Source organism: Podarcis vaucheri (assembly GCF_965113315.1).
Source record: "Podarcis vaucheri genome assembly, chromosome: 5".
Taxonomy (NCBI): Eukaryota; Metazoa; Chordata; class Lepidosauria; order Squamata; family Lacertidae; genus Podarcis; species Podarcis vaucheri.
The window spans coordinates 90,011,419-90,027,906 of NC_138763.1; the positions used below are offsets into that span (position 1 = coordinate 90,011,419).

At 50.2% G+C, this 16,488-nt stretch overlaps 2 protein-coding genes and 1 long non-coding RNA gene across 6 annotated transcripts in view; 2 read left to right on the plus strand and 1 right to left on the minus strand.

Moving 5' to 3' along the window:
* The window catches only part of NFKB2 (nuclear factor kappa B subunit 2), an 83,514-nt gene extending 73,299 nt beyond the window's left edge, over positions 1-10,215 (plus strand). For both annotated transcript variants that reach the window (XM_082223572.1, XM_082223571.1), the window contains 9 exons: positions 1,209-1,323; positions 2,674-2,881; positions 5,058-5,227; positions 5,350-5,452; positions 6,717-6,937; positions 7,744-7,822; positions 8,355-8,527; positions 8,631-8,742; positions 8,835-10,215. In XM_082223572.1, the coding sequence (XP_082079698.1) occupies positions 1,209-1,323; positions 2,674-2,881; positions 5,058-5,227; positions 5,350-5,452; positions 6,717-6,937; positions 7,744-7,822; positions 8,355-8,527; positions 8,631-8,742; positions 8,835-8,971 (1,318 nt within the window). In that variant the 3' untranslated portion in view covers positions 8,972-10,215. The remainder of the gene's footprint in view (positions 1-1,208; positions 1,324-2,673; positions 2,882-5,057; positions 5,228-5,349; positions 5,453-6,716; positions 6,938-7,743; positions 7,823-8,354; positions 8,528-8,630; positions 8,743-8,834) is intronic.
* Positions 10,216-13,067: 2,852 nt separating this feature from the next.
* The window catches only part of PSD (pleckstrin and Sec7 domain containing), a gene marked incomplete at its 5' end in the record, with an annotated part of 91,979 nt that continues 88,558 nt past the window's right edge, over positions 13,068-16,488 (minus strand). For all 3 annotated transcript variants that reach the window (XM_082223565.1, XM_082223564.1, XM_082223566.1), the window contains 2 exons: positions 13,068-13,749; positions 16,290-16,433. In XM_082223565.1, the coding sequence (XP_082079691.1) occupies positions 13,525-13,749; positions 16,290-16,433 (369 nt within the window). In that variant the 3' untranslated portion in view covers positions 13,068-13,524. The remainder of the gene's footprint in view (positions 13,750-16,289; positions 16,434-16,488) is intronic.
* On the plus strand, positions 13,758-15,907 carry LOC309532890. The gene is made up of 2 exons (XR_014220053.1): positions 13,758-14,286; positions 15,483-15,907. It is a non-coding gene; the product is annotated as an uncharacterized lncRNA (long non-coding RNA).

Here is a 16,488-nt window from a genome sequence, read left to right on the forward strand (position 1 = left end):
CATGCAGCTGCTGGGTGACCTTGGGCCAGTCACACTTCTTTGAAGTCTCTCAGCCCCACTCACCTCACAGAGTGTTTGTTGTGGGGGAGGAAGGGAAAGGAGACTGTTAGCCGCTTTGAGGCTCCCTAGGGTAGTGATAAAGCAGGATATCAAATCCAAACTCTCCTTCTCCTTCTTCTCTCTGCCTCTTGAAATGTAGAAAAGGAAGCAAGGGCTCAAGGAAAGGAATTCTGCTGCCCGCTTGACGATATATTCAGTCTCTCTCGGAGTTAGGAAACATTTCTCAATACCTTCCCCCCCCCCCCCGATTTAATGTTAATATTTTATCGGAAGGATTTCAGTTATAAAGAAAGTGATACAGAGAAGAAAAGGGGGGAGTGAGGGTGGGCAAAAGAACAAAGAGGTGTATAAGGGACAAAAAAACATACAAAAATGCAATGTGTACATTCTTATATAAATTGATATCATACCTGATCAAAGCCCTTTAGTATAAACTCCAAGAAACTGCTGTTCCCTTAATATATTTAGCTAGGTTTTTAGATATTTTGATAAAAGCTATCCCCTTTTCTCAGTCTTTGGTTTGTGTCCATTTTCCCAGTTTTTTCTTATACATTGGGCAGACTTGAAAATCTTAGTTTTCCTGTGAAATTCCTTTAAATTGTGAGAACAGCAGAATTGTGAGAACAGCAGTTCTCACCAGATGATGAGAACAATGGGTGCTTGTGGCGGCTGTTGGTTTGTATTGTTCTTGGGTTTTAGTACGTATTTTGCGTTTTTATTTTGCATTTTTATGCTGTGAACTGCCATGAGACAGGTGAAGGGCCGGGGTTACATATTTAATAAATAAATATAGTAAAACAAGTGAGCACAGAGCTGTAGCGGAGGCCTGACCAGAACTCTTTGTCTAGTCTTCAGCTCGTCCTCTGCCGTTCCACAGTCCACTCATACGAAAACGTGTCCCATTTGCAATATTCAATTGCCTCCAGTAGTTTCTGGAGGAAACATTTTTTTTCTTTGGACCGGAAAACCCCCAAAGTAGAGGGAGTTTTGGATCCTCCTTTGCAAATTGTAGAAGGGGAGACTTGGTGACGCACACAGACCATAGCTAGGAGTTGGACTCACTTCTTGTCCCGTCTGCGACTGACCGCACAGTTCCCGAGAACTTCATCTTCCCGCTCTTAAGACAGTAATCTTGTCTGTCCCCACAGGCCTTTGCACCTGGCTATCATCCATGAGCAGACAGCTGTGATTGCACAGCTGGTCCAAGTGGCAGTCAGCATCCCCAATCAGCAGATCCTCAACATCGCAAATCACTTGCAGCAGGTATAGTAGATGATGTTTCAGGGTGCAGTTTCCCCGCCCCCACCCCCCCATCCTTTTGTCTACATTCCCTAGCACTGTTTGGCTTGTGTGTGTCGTGAGAGTGAGAAAGGATCTCTCTTTTTTCCCTGAGAGCCAGTGTGGTGTAGTGGTTAAGAGCGGTGGACTTGTAGTCTGGTGAACCGGGTTCGATTCCCCGCTCCTCCACATGCAGCTGCTGAGTGACCTTGGGCTAGTCACGCTTCTCTGAAGTCTCTCAGACTCACTTACCTCACAGTGTTTGTTGTGGAGGAGGAAGGGAAAGGAGATTGTGAGCCCTTTTTTGCACCATTTAAAGAAACGTTATATGTTGAAGATGTGAGCAGGATTTGAACTACGACAGCAGGAAGAATGAGAGATTATTGTTTTATGGTTATGATGTAGAAGAGTGAAGAGTGCAGCAATGAGACAGATTTTTTTTTTTAAAAAAAAGAACACAGAAAATGGGATGGGAAGTTGACAAAACTAAAGAAAAAATAATTATGTATTGGAATTTTATGTGAAATGTGCGGAAATACACACACACAGTGGTACCTTGGTTGTCAAATGTAATCCATTCCGGAAGACCGTCCAACTTCTGAAATGTTTGACAACTGAGGCACAATGGGTGGTCCGCAAAATCCATTGAAAAAATGGAGAAACATGCCTCGGAAGCCACTCGACTTCTGAGGCACGTTCGAAAACAGAATCTGGGTTGTTGGTGTTCGAAAGCCGAAGTGTTCTACTTCCAAAGCGTTTGACAACCAAGGTACCACTGTATAAAAGAGCTGCTGAAAGCAGACCCCATGGCGTTGGAACGTAAGCCCATAACGAGTTAAGAAAATGAGGTCCCAACTTTTCCTTTGTCTGCTGGGATTCTTTGTCAACTTCCTGTTCACTTTGGCGCTGGCCAATATGGCGCCTCCAGCTATTGCTGGGCTGCAACTACTTCCATTCCTCTCCATGGGCCGCCATTCTGGCAGGAGTTGAAGTCCAGGAACGTCTGGGTGGAGGCACTGTGTCGGACTCCCCTGCTTAGTTTAAGGGCAGCAGCGAGGAGTGGTCCTAGTTTCCTTGAACCAGGTGTGAATCCACATAGAGTATGCCTGTCTGATTGTTGCTTGCGCAGGTAGATGATTGAGTCTTGTACAAGGAAGTGCCTCCTTCTCCTCGGTTACTTAGGTGGGAGTGGAGAGAAAGTGGCCACCCCAGAACGTTGCTTAGATGGGAAGGGGCGAAGGAGGTTTATCTGGCCTCTGCACTTAGGACAAACACCTTGATTCTTTGCCCCGTTCTTTTGCTAGAATTAGACCCGTCTCCCCATTTTCTCCGCAGACACCTTTGCATCTGGCGGTGATCACCCGCCAGCCCAGGGTGGCTGGGTTCTTGCTGCAGGCCGGCGCGGACCCGACTCTGCTGGATCGCTATGGCAACTCCGTAGTGCACCTGGCGCTGCAGCTGGGGGATGAGGAGATGCTGAAGACCCTCCTCTGTCACCTCGGCTCCCACACCCTCCAGCTCCTGGAAACACCTAATTATTATGGTAAGCGACAGGATAGTTTTGGAGGCTCAGGCAGGCGACAGCTGGCTGGCTGGTTTCAGAGTGAATGTCTATGAGCAGCTCGAAACAAGAGCGGAAGGCAGTGCATAATCTGCAGGAGGTGTGCTGTCTAGGGATGGGTGATATCTGGCTTTCAACATCACAATATATCACCAGCTAAATATCATGATATTTTGATATACCGTATTTTTCGCTCTATAAGACGAACCAGACCATAAGACGCACCTAGTTTTTGGAGGAGGAAAACAAGAAAAAAAATACTCTGAATCCCAGACACATTTCCCCTTACTTTTTAGGGAGGGAAAAAGTGAGTCTTACAGAGCAAAAAATATGGTATATATCTGCAGTGGCGGAGGGCCTTGCTGGGCCTCCCTGTGGGGACAGAGAGTCCTGCCGTACCTCCCCATAGCGGCGGAGGGCCTTGACGAGGCTCCCTGTGGCAGTGGAGGGCCTTAAAATGTAAAGTAGTAGATCAAATAAAAATATTAAGTAAACCTCTATATATTACATTTAATATATTTTCAAGTGATTTACTAGTCAAGTTGCATCTGCTTCCCCACCCAGAGGTCTAAGTGGAATCTGTGCATGCATAAGTTCAACTAAACTTTCTTCTTCTACTTTCCTGGGAGTAAGCCCCATTGAATTCAGAAGGGCTTGTTTGTGAGTAGACACACATTTGCTTTCACTGTTTGCTGAAAAACAGCCTCCCCGTCATTCTTACATAGTACCCAACCTCCCATTGCAGCATTAGGCAGGCAGCTAAATCTTCTCCCCTCCATTTCCCCCTGACACAGAAGGACTCCCCCATCCCACCAATTTCTCTTTTTTTATCAAAGGGAGGGAGGCAGGACAAGCAAGCATGCAAGCAAAAAGATAACGGTAAAGGTAAAGGGACCCCTGACCATTAGGTCCAGTCGTGGACGACTCTGGGGTTGCGGCGCTCATCTCGCTTTATTGGCCGAGGGAGCCGGCATGCAGCTTCCAGGTCATGTGGCCAGCATGACTAAGCTGCTTCTGGTGAACCAGAGCAGCACACGGAAATGCCGTTTGCCTTCCCGCTGGAGCGATACCTATTTATCTACTTGCACTTTGATGTGCTTTCGACTGCTAGGTTGGCAGGAGCAGGGAGTGAGCAACGGGAGCTCACTCTGTCACTGGGATTTGAACCGCCGACCTTACCAGCAAGTCCTAGGCTCTGTGGTTTAACCCATAGCGCCACCCGCGTCCCTAAAGGTAATGGGACACCTGACCATTAGGTCCAGTTGTGGCCGACTCTGGGGTTGCGGCGCTCATCTCGCTTTATTGGCTGAGGGAGCCGGCGTACAGCTTCCAGGTCATGTGGCCAGCACGACTAAGCTGCTTCTGGCAAACCAGAGCAGCGCATGGAAACACCGTTTACCTTCCCGCCGGAGTGGTACCTATTTATCTACTTGCACTTTGACGTGCTTTCGAACTGCTAGGTTGGCAGGAGCAGGGACCGAGCAATGGGAGCTCACCCCGTCGCGGGGATTCGAACCACCAACCTTCTGATCAGCAAGTCCTAGGCTCTGTGGTTTAACCCACAGCGCCACCCGCGTCCCTTAAGCAAAAATATAGTCTCATTTAAATTAAAAAAACACCCTTTTTAATATGGAGGTTAGCTATTTAGGGGGAACCAACAACATAATCACCACCTGAAAATACTCTCCCCCCCTCTTTTTTTCACTGGCGAGGGAAGAAAAAAGTGCTTTCCAGTTCTTTGTTTACTTTGCCTCTTGGGGTTGCTCCTGAATTGTTAGCAGGCTCTGCATAATTAGCTGAGCTCTAAGTGGAAAGATAACTGGAAGCTAAAAGAGTTTGCTGGTTTGTGTGAGGGCTTATCTTCTTTCTTACTGGTTAGGAGGGAGGAAGGAGAGAGCTTAACAAAGCTGGAGACATCAGTGCTTGCAAATTATCTGCAAAGTATTGAGCTACCCCCTGGGAAACTGTTAAGTCTCCACCTTTTGTTCACGGTGTATATTGCCTAGTTGAAACACTTATTTCAATACCGGTATTCAAATTCAAGGATAAAGCGATTTTATTGCACAGCCTTAGTGCTGTCCCTAGAGGGGTTTCCCCAGCCGTCCTCAAAAGCAGCTTTTTGGTGCTTCGTTCCCACCAACCTTTGCTCCTTTGTTAGGCCTTTTCCCTGTGCACCTTGCCGTGAAGTGCAAGAACCCGGCCTGCATCGAGCTGCTTGTCGAGAAGGGAGCGGATGTGAACGCAGCCGAGCGGCAGAGCGGCCGGAGCCCTTTGCATCTTGCTGTGGAGATGGAGAACCTTAACCTGGCGACGTACCTGTTGAAGAAGGTATGCGGGGTTTGGCTGTGTGCAGTAATGGCTTCCCCATCCTCCTTCACGTATGTGGGAAGGGCTGGCTCTGTTCTGAGAGCGCTTGCCAGCCTTTAATCCTGTGCCCTTTCTCTGTCCAGCTGGGAGCTGATGTGAATGCCCAGACGTCGGCCGGCAATACACCTCTTCACCTGGCAGCAGGCATGGGCTCCCCCATCCTTACCAGGATGCTGATCAAAGCAGGTAAATCCCTGGGAATCAGTAGGGCTCAAGGATTCCTCTAGGAGCTGGGGGGGGCTGCCCACTTTCTATTCTCACCCTTCTGGATTAAGAAGAGCTGAAACTTTGCATTGACCAAAAGTCATCTGACTTCCTACTAGGTATTTATTTCCACTTGATGCCAGACACTTATTTCCACTCATAGTTAAAGGTAAAGGTACCCCTGATCCATTGAGTCCAGTTGCGGACAACTCAGGGGTTGCAGTTCTCATCTCACTGTATAGGCCGGGGGAGCTTGCATTTGTCTGCAGACAGCTTCAGGGTCATGTGACCAGCATGACTAAGCCGCTTCTGGCGAACCAGAGCAGCGCACAGAAATGCCGTTTACCTTCCCACCGGAGTGGTACCTATTTATCTACTTGCACTTGACGTGCTTTTGAACTGCTAGGTTGGCAGGAGCAGGGACCGAGCAACGGGAGCTCACCCCGTCGTGGGGATTCGAACCGCCAACCTTCTGGTCGGGAAGCCCTAGGCTCTGTGGTTTAGACCTCATAGTTACTTAACAGCAAATAACCCTCCTCTTGCTTTGCATATCCGTTTGTATTAAATTCTTCCCAAAAAAGCAAACACTTGAGGGTCCATCCAGCAGATGACCTGGGTCATCTGCACCCAGAACGTTACTCACTCAAGAGGGAGCAGTTCTTACTGGGATGGGAGGTGGGGATCTTGGGACCCATTCCATTCCTCAGGAGAGGACTCTGTTCTCAGTTGCTCAGTTATAAGGTCTCTCTCTCTTTGTCATGTCCACTTATTTTTGGGTGCAGTCTAGACAACAAATGTTGCATTAGTTGGACTGGGGTGGGGGAGAATAAGCTATGTAGTTGATTTCAAATGGAAGATGACATTGAATAAATATCCCAGACTTTTAAAAGTTTGGGGGAAGGAGAGGGTGGGCAACAAACTGGTCCAGAGAAAGATTGGAATTCAGCACTGACAAGCAGAAAGGCTTGGGCTAATGGGACAATCTCTCATCCCCTACGCATGCGCTGTTCTGGGGGCGTTCCTGTACCTCCAGTGGATTTGGGGAAAGAGATGGGGGAAAGCCTGTTGCACTGGTGGGGAGTCCTTGCACTGGCTTCCAGTAGCAGAAAGGGTTTGTTGAATCTGGCCCTAAAATTCCAGAACAAGGTGCAGATCAGTCACAAAGGGAGCTGCCCGATAAACCCCCTGATATACTTTGCCCTGTTTGAAGCATTATGCCAGCTGAACTCCCTGTTGAACTCCCCAGGGGCAGATGTCCTGTGTGAGAACGACGAGCCCATCTCGGCCCCCTCGTCTAACCCAGGCAGCGACGTGGAGTTGGAACAGGAAGAGGAGGAGGAATGGGTCATGGAGCTGGGAGAGGGCCTGGTGGAGCCGGGTGCAGGCAGCGTGGCTGAGCTGAAGAGCAAATGGCCTGACAAGCAGGGGCGGGGGCACACACCATTGGACTTGACTTCAAGCCAGAAGGTATGTAACGTTTGGGGGGGGGTCAGATTGGACCCTTGCTGCAGTAGATCCATTCCTAGTTGTAACGTATGCAATGTTCTAGACGAGACTTTCCCAAACTTGGGTCTCCAGCTGAGAGCCAAGGTGGTGTAGTGGTTAAGAGCGGTAGACTCGTAATCTGGTGAACCTGGTTCGATTCCCCGCTCCTCCACATGCAGCTGCTGGGTGACCTTGGGCCAGTCCCACTTCTCTGAAGTCTCTCAGCCTCACTCATCTCACAGAGTGTTTGTTGTGGGGGAGGAAGGGAAAGGAGAATGTTAGCTGCTTTGAGACTCCTTAGAGTAGTGATAAAGCCACTAGAGTGGTGATCAAATCCAAACTCCTCTTCTTCTTCCAGCAGTTGTTGGACTACAACTCACATCATCCCCATCTAGCAGTACCAGTGGCCAGGGATGATGGGAGTTGTAGTCCCAACAGCAGCTGAGGACCCAAGGTTGGGAAACCCTGTTCTGGACCAGCCTCTTCTGGACTGCAGCTCCCATCGTTCCTGGCTGTTGGCTGAGGCTTGTTGTGTTGCCCTTCCAGGTGTTGTGAGCTACATTGTCCACCTCTGGATTATAGAGCGTCCTGCAACTAAGGCAGTTTGGATCATCGCCCACCTCTGATCATAGCTATTTGTAGCTCTCTGTGTACCCCTTTGCACCCCATGTTTTGTGATGGGACGGACCCCATCCCCATGCACTCAGTAGAAGAAACTCTTTTTTATCTCTCCTGATATAACCTGCTTAGGGGACAGTTAGAAGTAACCAAGGCTTCTTTCCTTCCAGGTGCGGGAGATATTGCAGCAAGCATTGCTGCAGAACCCAGAAAGGGAACAGTCTGCTGAGACTCCTGCTTCCAGGCAAGGTGAGTGAATGCTTTTTTTCTGCTTGGGGTCCCGCTGAGAAATAACCCCTGTGCATCATTTCACATTTGGACTAGGGGGCTTTGGCCATCGATGTATATAAAATTCCAATACATATTAAAATATGTTACTGACTTCCCATCCCATTTTCCGTGACGTTTTTCTTATCCCCCCCCCTTGCTGAACCCTGTCCTCCTCTCTTATTTAACATAGTCATAACACAATAATCTTTAATTGTTATGTCGCTCACAGTTCAAAACCTGCTCACAGATTCATTTTGTAGTCTTTCTTCAAATAATCTGAAAAGGGCTTTCATTCTTCAAGAAAAACAAATGTCACTAAGTTCTCTTATTTTAGCTGTTAGCTTTGCTGATTCAACCTATTTCATTGCTTTATCTATTCTTCTTTAGCGGGGGCCGTAGGTGCTGCTTTCCTGGTCGGGTGTGGGGAGGAGGCAATGGCTTTTGGGGCAGAGACAGGCACCTTTGTGCAGAGAAGCAATCGCCTGTCATCCTCTGTCTCTGATTTCTCCAGGAAGCGTCCTGTCTCTGAATAGCGACACCCTCCAGAGTCTAGAGAAGCTTCTGAACCATGACTGCCAAGGGGCAGACTGGGCAGAGCTAGCCAAGAGACTGGGCCTCTGCAGCCTGGTGGAGACCTATAGAGGGGCAGAGTCGCCCAGCAGAAGACTTCTTCTGAGCTACGAGGTTAGTAGATCCTCCTCTGTCCCTTGCCCTCCCCCTCTCCTCTGTCACTGATTCCTAGCAGGTCCCCTCTGAACCCTCTATGTTTCTCTCTCTTCCCCCCCAGCTTGCTGGCGGCAGCCTCAAGGGTCTGCTAGAAGCGCTTGACTCCATGGGACTGACGGAGGGAGTGAAGCTACTGCAGAGACCAGAGACGTTCATCAAGCTACAGAGTACAGGTACAGATACGGAACGTTAGAGCTGGGGTTGCAGGGACAGGAAGACTACATCGGATAACTTGCTGACGGCTATCTCTGTCTGCCTCTCTCAGAGCTGAAGGAAGATAGCGCCTATGGGAGCCAGTCCGTGGAAGAGGAGCCAGCAGCCCTGCCTGGGAAGCTTCCACCAGCCTCCTCGCTGGAAGTCCCACCTCTCTTGCCTCACAGCCAGCAGGAGCAAGTGCACTGATACGAGAGAAGCCGGAGCCTCGCTGGGGGAAGGGTGATTTCGGACATGGGCCTCTCGGACCCAGGACTCGGGCATCAGGAGCTGGGAAGGCCCTGCAGAGCTCGGCGCAGCTCTGATTTTCACGGCTGGTCTGCACAATGTAGGAAGGACTGTTGCAGTTAGCTGAGCCTGCCTTGCATTCACCAGACCTTCACCAAATGTGGGAGATAAGCAGTTGTTTTGTCCTGGTGCCTTTTATCAAATTCTGATTCCAAGCCTGATCAGGACTTTGGGTCTTCTGCTCTTCCTGAGACAACCTTGCTCCCCGGCATCAGCCACGTCACCTGTGATGGGTTAGGTTTCGTTGGACAATGGATGCTGTTTACTCCTGAGCTCCTGGACTGCCCCACAAATTGGTCCCCTTTTAGTGCCTTTTTATAGTCCTAGTGATTCAGGTGCCTGCCTTCTCCTTGGGAATTAATGGCTCTGCAGAACTGAATTTTCACCTGTGGTTTGGTAATTTGGGGCAGAATCCCCAAAATGCATTCGGACAAAAGAAACCCTACGTTTGGCACAACCCTCGTGCCATGTGAAGCAGGGTAACAGCCCTTTCAGAACCTTGTGAACAAATTTGTTGCTTAGTCCTACGATCTAATTTGGATTTGAGCAAACCCTTACATAATGGCTCATCTTGGAAAATTTGCTAACATGCAATTTTAACAATTGCCTATCAGCAGGTGCCCAATCTGCACATTGTTTTCAAGTGACAAAGAATGCCATTCAATGTCAGTAAGCAGTTTCGACAAGCGAAGCAAGAAGGATGTTCTGGCCGTTGGTAGCTGCTGACAGTTGTGCTTCCTAGTCAGAGGTGTGTGAGCGGGGAGAGCTCTTGCAATGTTGAGTAGCTAAAACTTTGATGTAAAGATTTGCAGTTAGGAATCCATGCTGGTTTGTTGGGGGGGGGGTCTTCTGAGCTGAAAATTCCAACCTTGGCTCAGAATCCCCCCCCTCCCAGTTCTGTGAAGGGAATAAATGATGCAAATTTGCATGTGCACAGCAAAGAGGCCTTTTCAGGAGAACTTGGCCCTTTGGATAGAAGGAAACCGGCGCATCAGAGGACGAAAGTATTGAGTGGATGACTGACAAGTTCTGCCACAACCGCACTCCAATTTCTAAGCCTTTGTAGTTTTCAAAAGACTTCTGTCATAGAGAATAGACTTGTGCTTTGCGGATAATTTTTTTAAATAAAAATCCCAGGGTGATTATGTCTGCATCAAAAGTACATTCATCATTGATGCTTTAGCTGAGACTCCTGCAATTTGCAGAGGGTTGGACTAGATGACCCTTGGGTCCCTTCCAACTTTACGATTCTATGCTGATTAATGCAATTTTCTAGACCCTTTGCCTTCCAGGTGTCTTCCAGACATTTTGGACAACCTCTCCAATCAACCCCAGTGTGGTCCAAAAGAATCTAGAGAGCATAAGGTTAGTGAATGCTGTTTTAGGCTGTTAAGAAAATGTTCTGTTAGCTTATCACAGGCTGTGTTTATATGTAAGACCATTGAGTCAAACCATTGTGAGCATGCTGGTTTCAGAGGAGAGTGGAGCTGTTTGCCTCCTCGGTCCATTTTAGCTTAGCGCAGCATGGCAGTTTAGCCAAGGTTTTAGTGTGCTGTTTGAACCCAGGTTTGTGGTTGAGCTTTATTTCCCTCTTGACCACAGTTTCTGCTCCAAGGTTTTGTCTTGGCTGCAGATGGTTCTTGAGGAGGAGAGCTTAGTCAGGGCCCCAGCAAGTGACAGACAAGTGGCTGTTGGGCAGTAAGAATCTGGATTGGTGTGTTGCTGCGGCTTCTGGTATCCCAAGAGCAGAGTTCTCTCTTCCAGGGATGATGCTCAGAAGCCAGCCTTTCTTCCTTAGCAGAGTGGTTTATATACGTGCCACTTTTCTGCCAGCCTTGCCTATTAATGTTAGGAAAGATTCACTACCAGAAAAGGGCTAGTTGAATGATCTGGCCCTTTCCAAGTACCTCTCCTCTTCCACATTGCCCTGTATTCCATGCAGAATACAATAAGCCTTTCAAACTGCTTTTACAAATCATCAGGGTAAAAATTGGAAGCGCCATTCTCTACCCCTCCTCCCAAGTTTTCAGAACTTGCTGTAACCTGCACAAATGCTGCAGTGTTCTCTTCACTGTCTTTACTTTCTTTCATTGTGTTCTCTTACTGCTGTTGCTCTACTCTTCAGCTTCTCCTTTTATCCTGCTGTTCCAGACACACCTCCATTTTTGCTTGCTGCTTTATTGTGAACTCGGTATAGACTTTGCTCTAGTTCCTGTCTGATTCTTTTCATTCTCCAGTCTCTAACCCTGATAAACTCTGGGTAGCATCCAGGGAGTCTCACAAGTTGGGAGGCGGCCGTCAAAGCCATTTCCCTCCTTTTGGGCTGTGTTTCTTGGAGAATGGCAGCAGATGGAGAGAGAGGGAACTGCCCCAAATTAGCTGGGGGGCTCTTAGGCCCCAAACCGTATTTCACTGTGCTGGTATTAGCTTTGTAGAATTCTCTTCCACCCGATAGCTGCCTGGTTTTGTCTGTTTCCTTCCTTAACCCTACTGTTGTTGTCACATGGTACATCTGATCCTTTCCCCCCTCCAGCTCAGCCCTTCATGGTGTCTTTCTTCAGCCCCCCCCCCCAGGTATGTCCATTTTGTTTGTATGCGTATACATAGCAACCATGCGTCTTTACTTCTTCTGTTTAGCTTTCTCCAGCCCCCTACAGTATTTCACGTGTCTGAATAGTGGTGTGCCTTGTTCCCTGTGGCCATGGCCTTGCTCCAAGTAACTAGTTACCCAGTAGCTGCTTGACCTTTGCTCCTCAGCCATGGTAGGCAGTATGGCCAAATGGTCAGGGATGGTGGCAGTTGGGCATCCCAATGAGAGCTGTGGGGTCCCTACTTTCCACAAGGGTCAGGCAGCTTCCTGCTCCTTATGTAACCCAAATGGCTACTCTTCTGCCATGGCAGTGGCCCCCTCTGGCTATCTTTTTTCAGTTGGGTAGGAGCAGCTGTTGTAGTTGGTTTAGGACAGCAGTGTTAAGATGCTTTTGGCTCAGGGAGAAGCAGGTCAATGAAGGTGCTTGAATAAGTTTTACTTAGGTAATTAAAGGAAGAAACTGTACAGAGCTCTTTAGGTTTGTTTTTTTACAGTCAATTCAAGAGCAGAATAAAAAATTGACACATTCAGAGAGTCAGTGCTGGAAACAGCCAGCCAGTCCCTTGCTCCCCCCCCCCACTTTGCCCTTCTTTACGTCTGCAGAATTTCCCATTTGCTTTTGTCCCATTCCCCCCCCCCCCGCCCGACTGTCACCTGGGGCTTTCTTTAACCCATCTCCTGCTGTTTTAAGCAAGTATTGGAGCCACAGCCTTAAAGCCCTTTGAAGTGAGAAGGAGCAGGCCGGCTGTGTGCAGCCAGGGGGGGTGCTGTGTTTTCTTAAACTTGCGTCCCTGGCTGTTGCTGGAATACAACTCCCATCATCTCCAGCAACAGGCGGGGACCCAAGTTGGAGAAAACACTGGTTGAGGGGTGGAAATGCTCCTGGCAATTTCAGAACCCTCCACCCACCCTTTGTGAGATTAATCTATATGTATTCTGGCTTGGACTATGGGCCACTCAGTTCTGGCCCCTGCATTGTTTAAGCCCCACATCAACTAGGCTGAAAAAGAGGTCAGCATGCTCATCATCCACAGTGATCTCCATAGGGGGGAGGAGGAGGGATTAGAGGGGGTGTGCTCTTGGGGGGTGCCCCCCACCCCTACTATGGCTTTGTCAGGCTGCCACCCGGGAGGCATCCGTTGTCCCTGGTTACCCTGTTAAGTGCTGGTCCCTTGAAGCCAAAGGGCAACCCCCCCAAGCCCCGAACAAGTATCAGGGGGACTCGAGGCCCAGCGTATGCTGGTGGACAGCTGCTGGTGGTGAAGAAGAATGAATTGGGCATCCGTGCAGGAGTTGCTTGTGCTCCTGTAGGCAGCCAGTGCAAGCGTCGTGTCTGCGGGAGGGATCGGGGCCCTTTCCACCCCGAGCTCTGGGCCAAACGGTCCCTGCTTAAACGAAGCAAGTGTCTATCTGTCGCCAGTGTGATTCAGTGTTGCCGGGTACTAAAAAAATGTAAAATATTATCACAAAAACGGTAAGAAACGGGCAAGGAAAAGTGGGGGGGGCGGAGTTGCAGTGTGGAGGCAGCCAGGATTCAGCCCTTTCCACCCCTTCTCACTTTTGCAAGAAATGGGGGTGGCGCAGGGGGTAAGGAGAAAAGAAGGTTCTTGCTGCTGCGTGTGGGTTGGAAAACAGCCCTGTGGTTTTTGTCGCACGAGGGTTTTTGGTCGCTTCACTCACGCACGAGACCAGGAAGGCTGCGCACGCTGGAACTGTGGTCGCCCCTCCTCCCGGATAACAGGCTCTGTCCCGCAGCGAAGAAGAGGCCTCGGGCCTTATGTGGTGCGGCTCCCGGCCACCGAGAACGAAATCATGCAGGTTTGTAGGACGGGCACGGCCCCCTCCTGGCAGGCCCCTGACCCTTCTAGGACTTCTGCAGGCCGCTGGCAGCTTGTCGGCTACTGCGCTTGATCCTGGGTCCCCCGCCGACTGGCTCCTGGCTCAGGGAAGGGATGGACTGCGACTTTTTGACACTGTTCTCTGCGCCGGCTGCTGTTTCAAACAGGGCGGCCTCTAGCACCGTGAGGTCCTCGGAGCCTGTCTTCAGCTTGGCCCGCATCAGGGTAGCATAGATCCCGTAGCGCGTTTTCTGCAGGGAAGAGAGGCGTGAGAGGCACCTGGTTTGGGGGGAGCCCCTTTGCACATCACACCCCTTATTGATCCTGTTTATTCAGACCCCACTTCTGCTCCAGGGGGGAGAAGCTGGCTTGCATGGCTCTCTGCCCTCAACAATAACCCTGAGAGGCACTGACTGAGGATTTGAACCCTGCCCATCCTTTGAAATACTGTGTGGGGTTCTTATCCCACGCACCCACCCCCATTTCAAAAAGGATATTGTAGAGCAGGGGAAGGCACAGATCAAAGGAGTCTGAGCATCTTTCCTACAAGAAAGGCCTAAACATTTGGGGCTAGTAAGTTTACATGGAAGAAAGACTACTATGTGAAGGTTTAGAAAAAAGTTGGGGAGTGATAAAAATTCACAATCCTGAAACGCACGCACCTCAAAAAAGGGACAGACTGCTGGTTTGGGAGAATCAAGGGTGTGTTACACACAAGACATAATTACCCTAAGAAATCCAATGGGGTAGTCAACAGAGAGATATTGCAGCCAAAACACATTACAGTGGTACCCCGCAAGACGAATGCCTCGCAAGACGGAAGGGTTTTCTGTTTTGGAGGCGCTTCGCAAGACGAATTTCCCTATGGGCTTGCATCGCAAGACGAAAGCCCATAGGGAAATGCTGGCGGTCGGGAGCAAAGACTTTTGCCCACAGCCGGCCTTCAGAAGAGGACCTCTTCTGAAGGCTGGCGGGGGGCAAAAGTCTTTGCTCCCCCCGCTTGCCTTCCCCCCGCCTGCCCCGGGCGATCTTAAAATGCTGGCGGGCGGGAGCGAAGCGTTCGCTGCCGACCCCCAGCATTTTAAAATCTCCAAGGGACAGCAGAGAAGTCTCTGTCCTGGGGAGATTTTAAAATGCTGGGGGTCGGCAGCGAAGCGCTGCCGACCCCCAGCATTTTAAAACCTCCCCGTGTCCCGGGAAGGTTTTAAAATGCTGGGGGTCGGCAGCGCTTCGCTCCCGACCCCCAGCATTTTAAAACGCTGTTCCGAAGGGGGGGCGGGGACACCTGCCCCAGCCGCCCCACTTCGGAAAGCTGTTCCGAAGTGGGGGGGCGGGGACGCCTGCCCCAGCCGCCCCACTTCGAAAAGCTGTTCCGAAGTGGGGAGGGGGGGCGGGGACGCCTGCCCCAGCCGCCCCACTTCGGAAAGCTGTTCCGAAGTGCGGAGGGGGGGCGGGGACGCCTGCCCCAGCCGCCCCACTTCGGAAAGCTGTTCCGAAGTGGGGAGGGGGGGGCGGGGACACGTGCCCCAGCCGCCCCACTTCGGAAAGCTGTTCCGAAGTGGGGCGGGGACACCTTCTGAAGGCGGGCAGGGGGCGAAAGTCTTTGTCCCCCCTGCCTGCCTTCCCAGGGGCTTTTAAATCGCCCCGGACAGCGGAGAAGTCCTCCGCTGTCCCAGGGTTTTTTAAAATGCTGCCCGCCAGCATTTTAAGATCGCCCCGGACAGCGGAGAAGTCCTCCGCTGTCCCAGGGTTTTTTAAAATGCTGGGGGTGGGAAGAAAAGCCCTTGTCCCCCCCCCCAGCCTTCAGAAGAGGACCTGGTCTGAAGGCGGTTTCCCTAGGAACGCATTAATTGATTTTCAATGCATTCCTATGGGAAACCGTGCATCGCAAGACGAAAAAACCGCAAGACGAAGAGACTTGCGGAACGAATTAATTTCGTCTTGCGAGGCACCACTGTAAAATGTTTTTAAATAGTGTGATTAGACAGATACGGGGCAGGCTATGGCAGTGTTAGAAACTCAGCTATATAAGCTAAGCTCTATATGGCACCTTAAGCAGTTGCAACAGCGGAGTGTCTATTTGCCAGGGGGTTGGAATAGGTAAGTATTGTGGTCCCTTCCAACAATATGATTTTATGATCTCAACTACATTGCTTGACTGTAGCTTGCTCGTACAACAATTTGCTTGTCCCAGTTATGCAAGGAGAAACATGGTATGGACTAAGGCAGAGGTTTTAAAACTGGCCACGGGCCCAGAAATCTCCATGTAGTCGTAATTCAACCTGCACCAGTAGCAAAATATGCCTGGCTTGTTTCGAACAATGGGCTACAGGTGTCTCAGCAGCTGCTGAATGCACCTCCAACTACAGAGGAATTGCGAGCAGGATTAAACTATAACCCATCATGTCAGCGCAAGGATTTCTGCTTGTGCAATGGGTCTTTGCCCCCTATGCTCTCCCCAAATCTGCTCCAGAAGGCTGGGGAGGGGGGATGCAGGGAGGGGAGAAAGTTTCCTTTCCCAAACAGAAGCCCCTGTGTCGATGAAATGTTCACGTAACGCTACGTTGGGCTTCCACCCTGCTCTGCCTGGCAGTGTCAGCTGCCTTGGGACATTTCTTTCCTGCCGTGGGCTTTGGTCTGATCCAGGAAGGGCTTGCAAAGTTCACCTCTCTCTGGCGAGCAGCCCCAGTATAGGACTGATTTGGCTGTAAAGGTGGCACTTCCCTTGTGAGAACTTCTACCACCAGGCTGTGGCAAATTCGGGGGGCACCCCGCCCGCTCCCTTACTGACCTCGAATATCAGGTACTCCTCCTTTTGCTTCAACTCTTCGTACTCCTTGCCCTTGACCTTCTTCTCCGGCAGGGAGGAGCGGTGCTCAAGCAGCTCTGCTGCCATGGCTTTGAATTTGGCCTCATGACTCTTTACTTGCTCCTCCTGGGAAAAGGAAGGAAAGAAGTTCCCTTGACTTCAGCTGTCCAGCCTCACCATC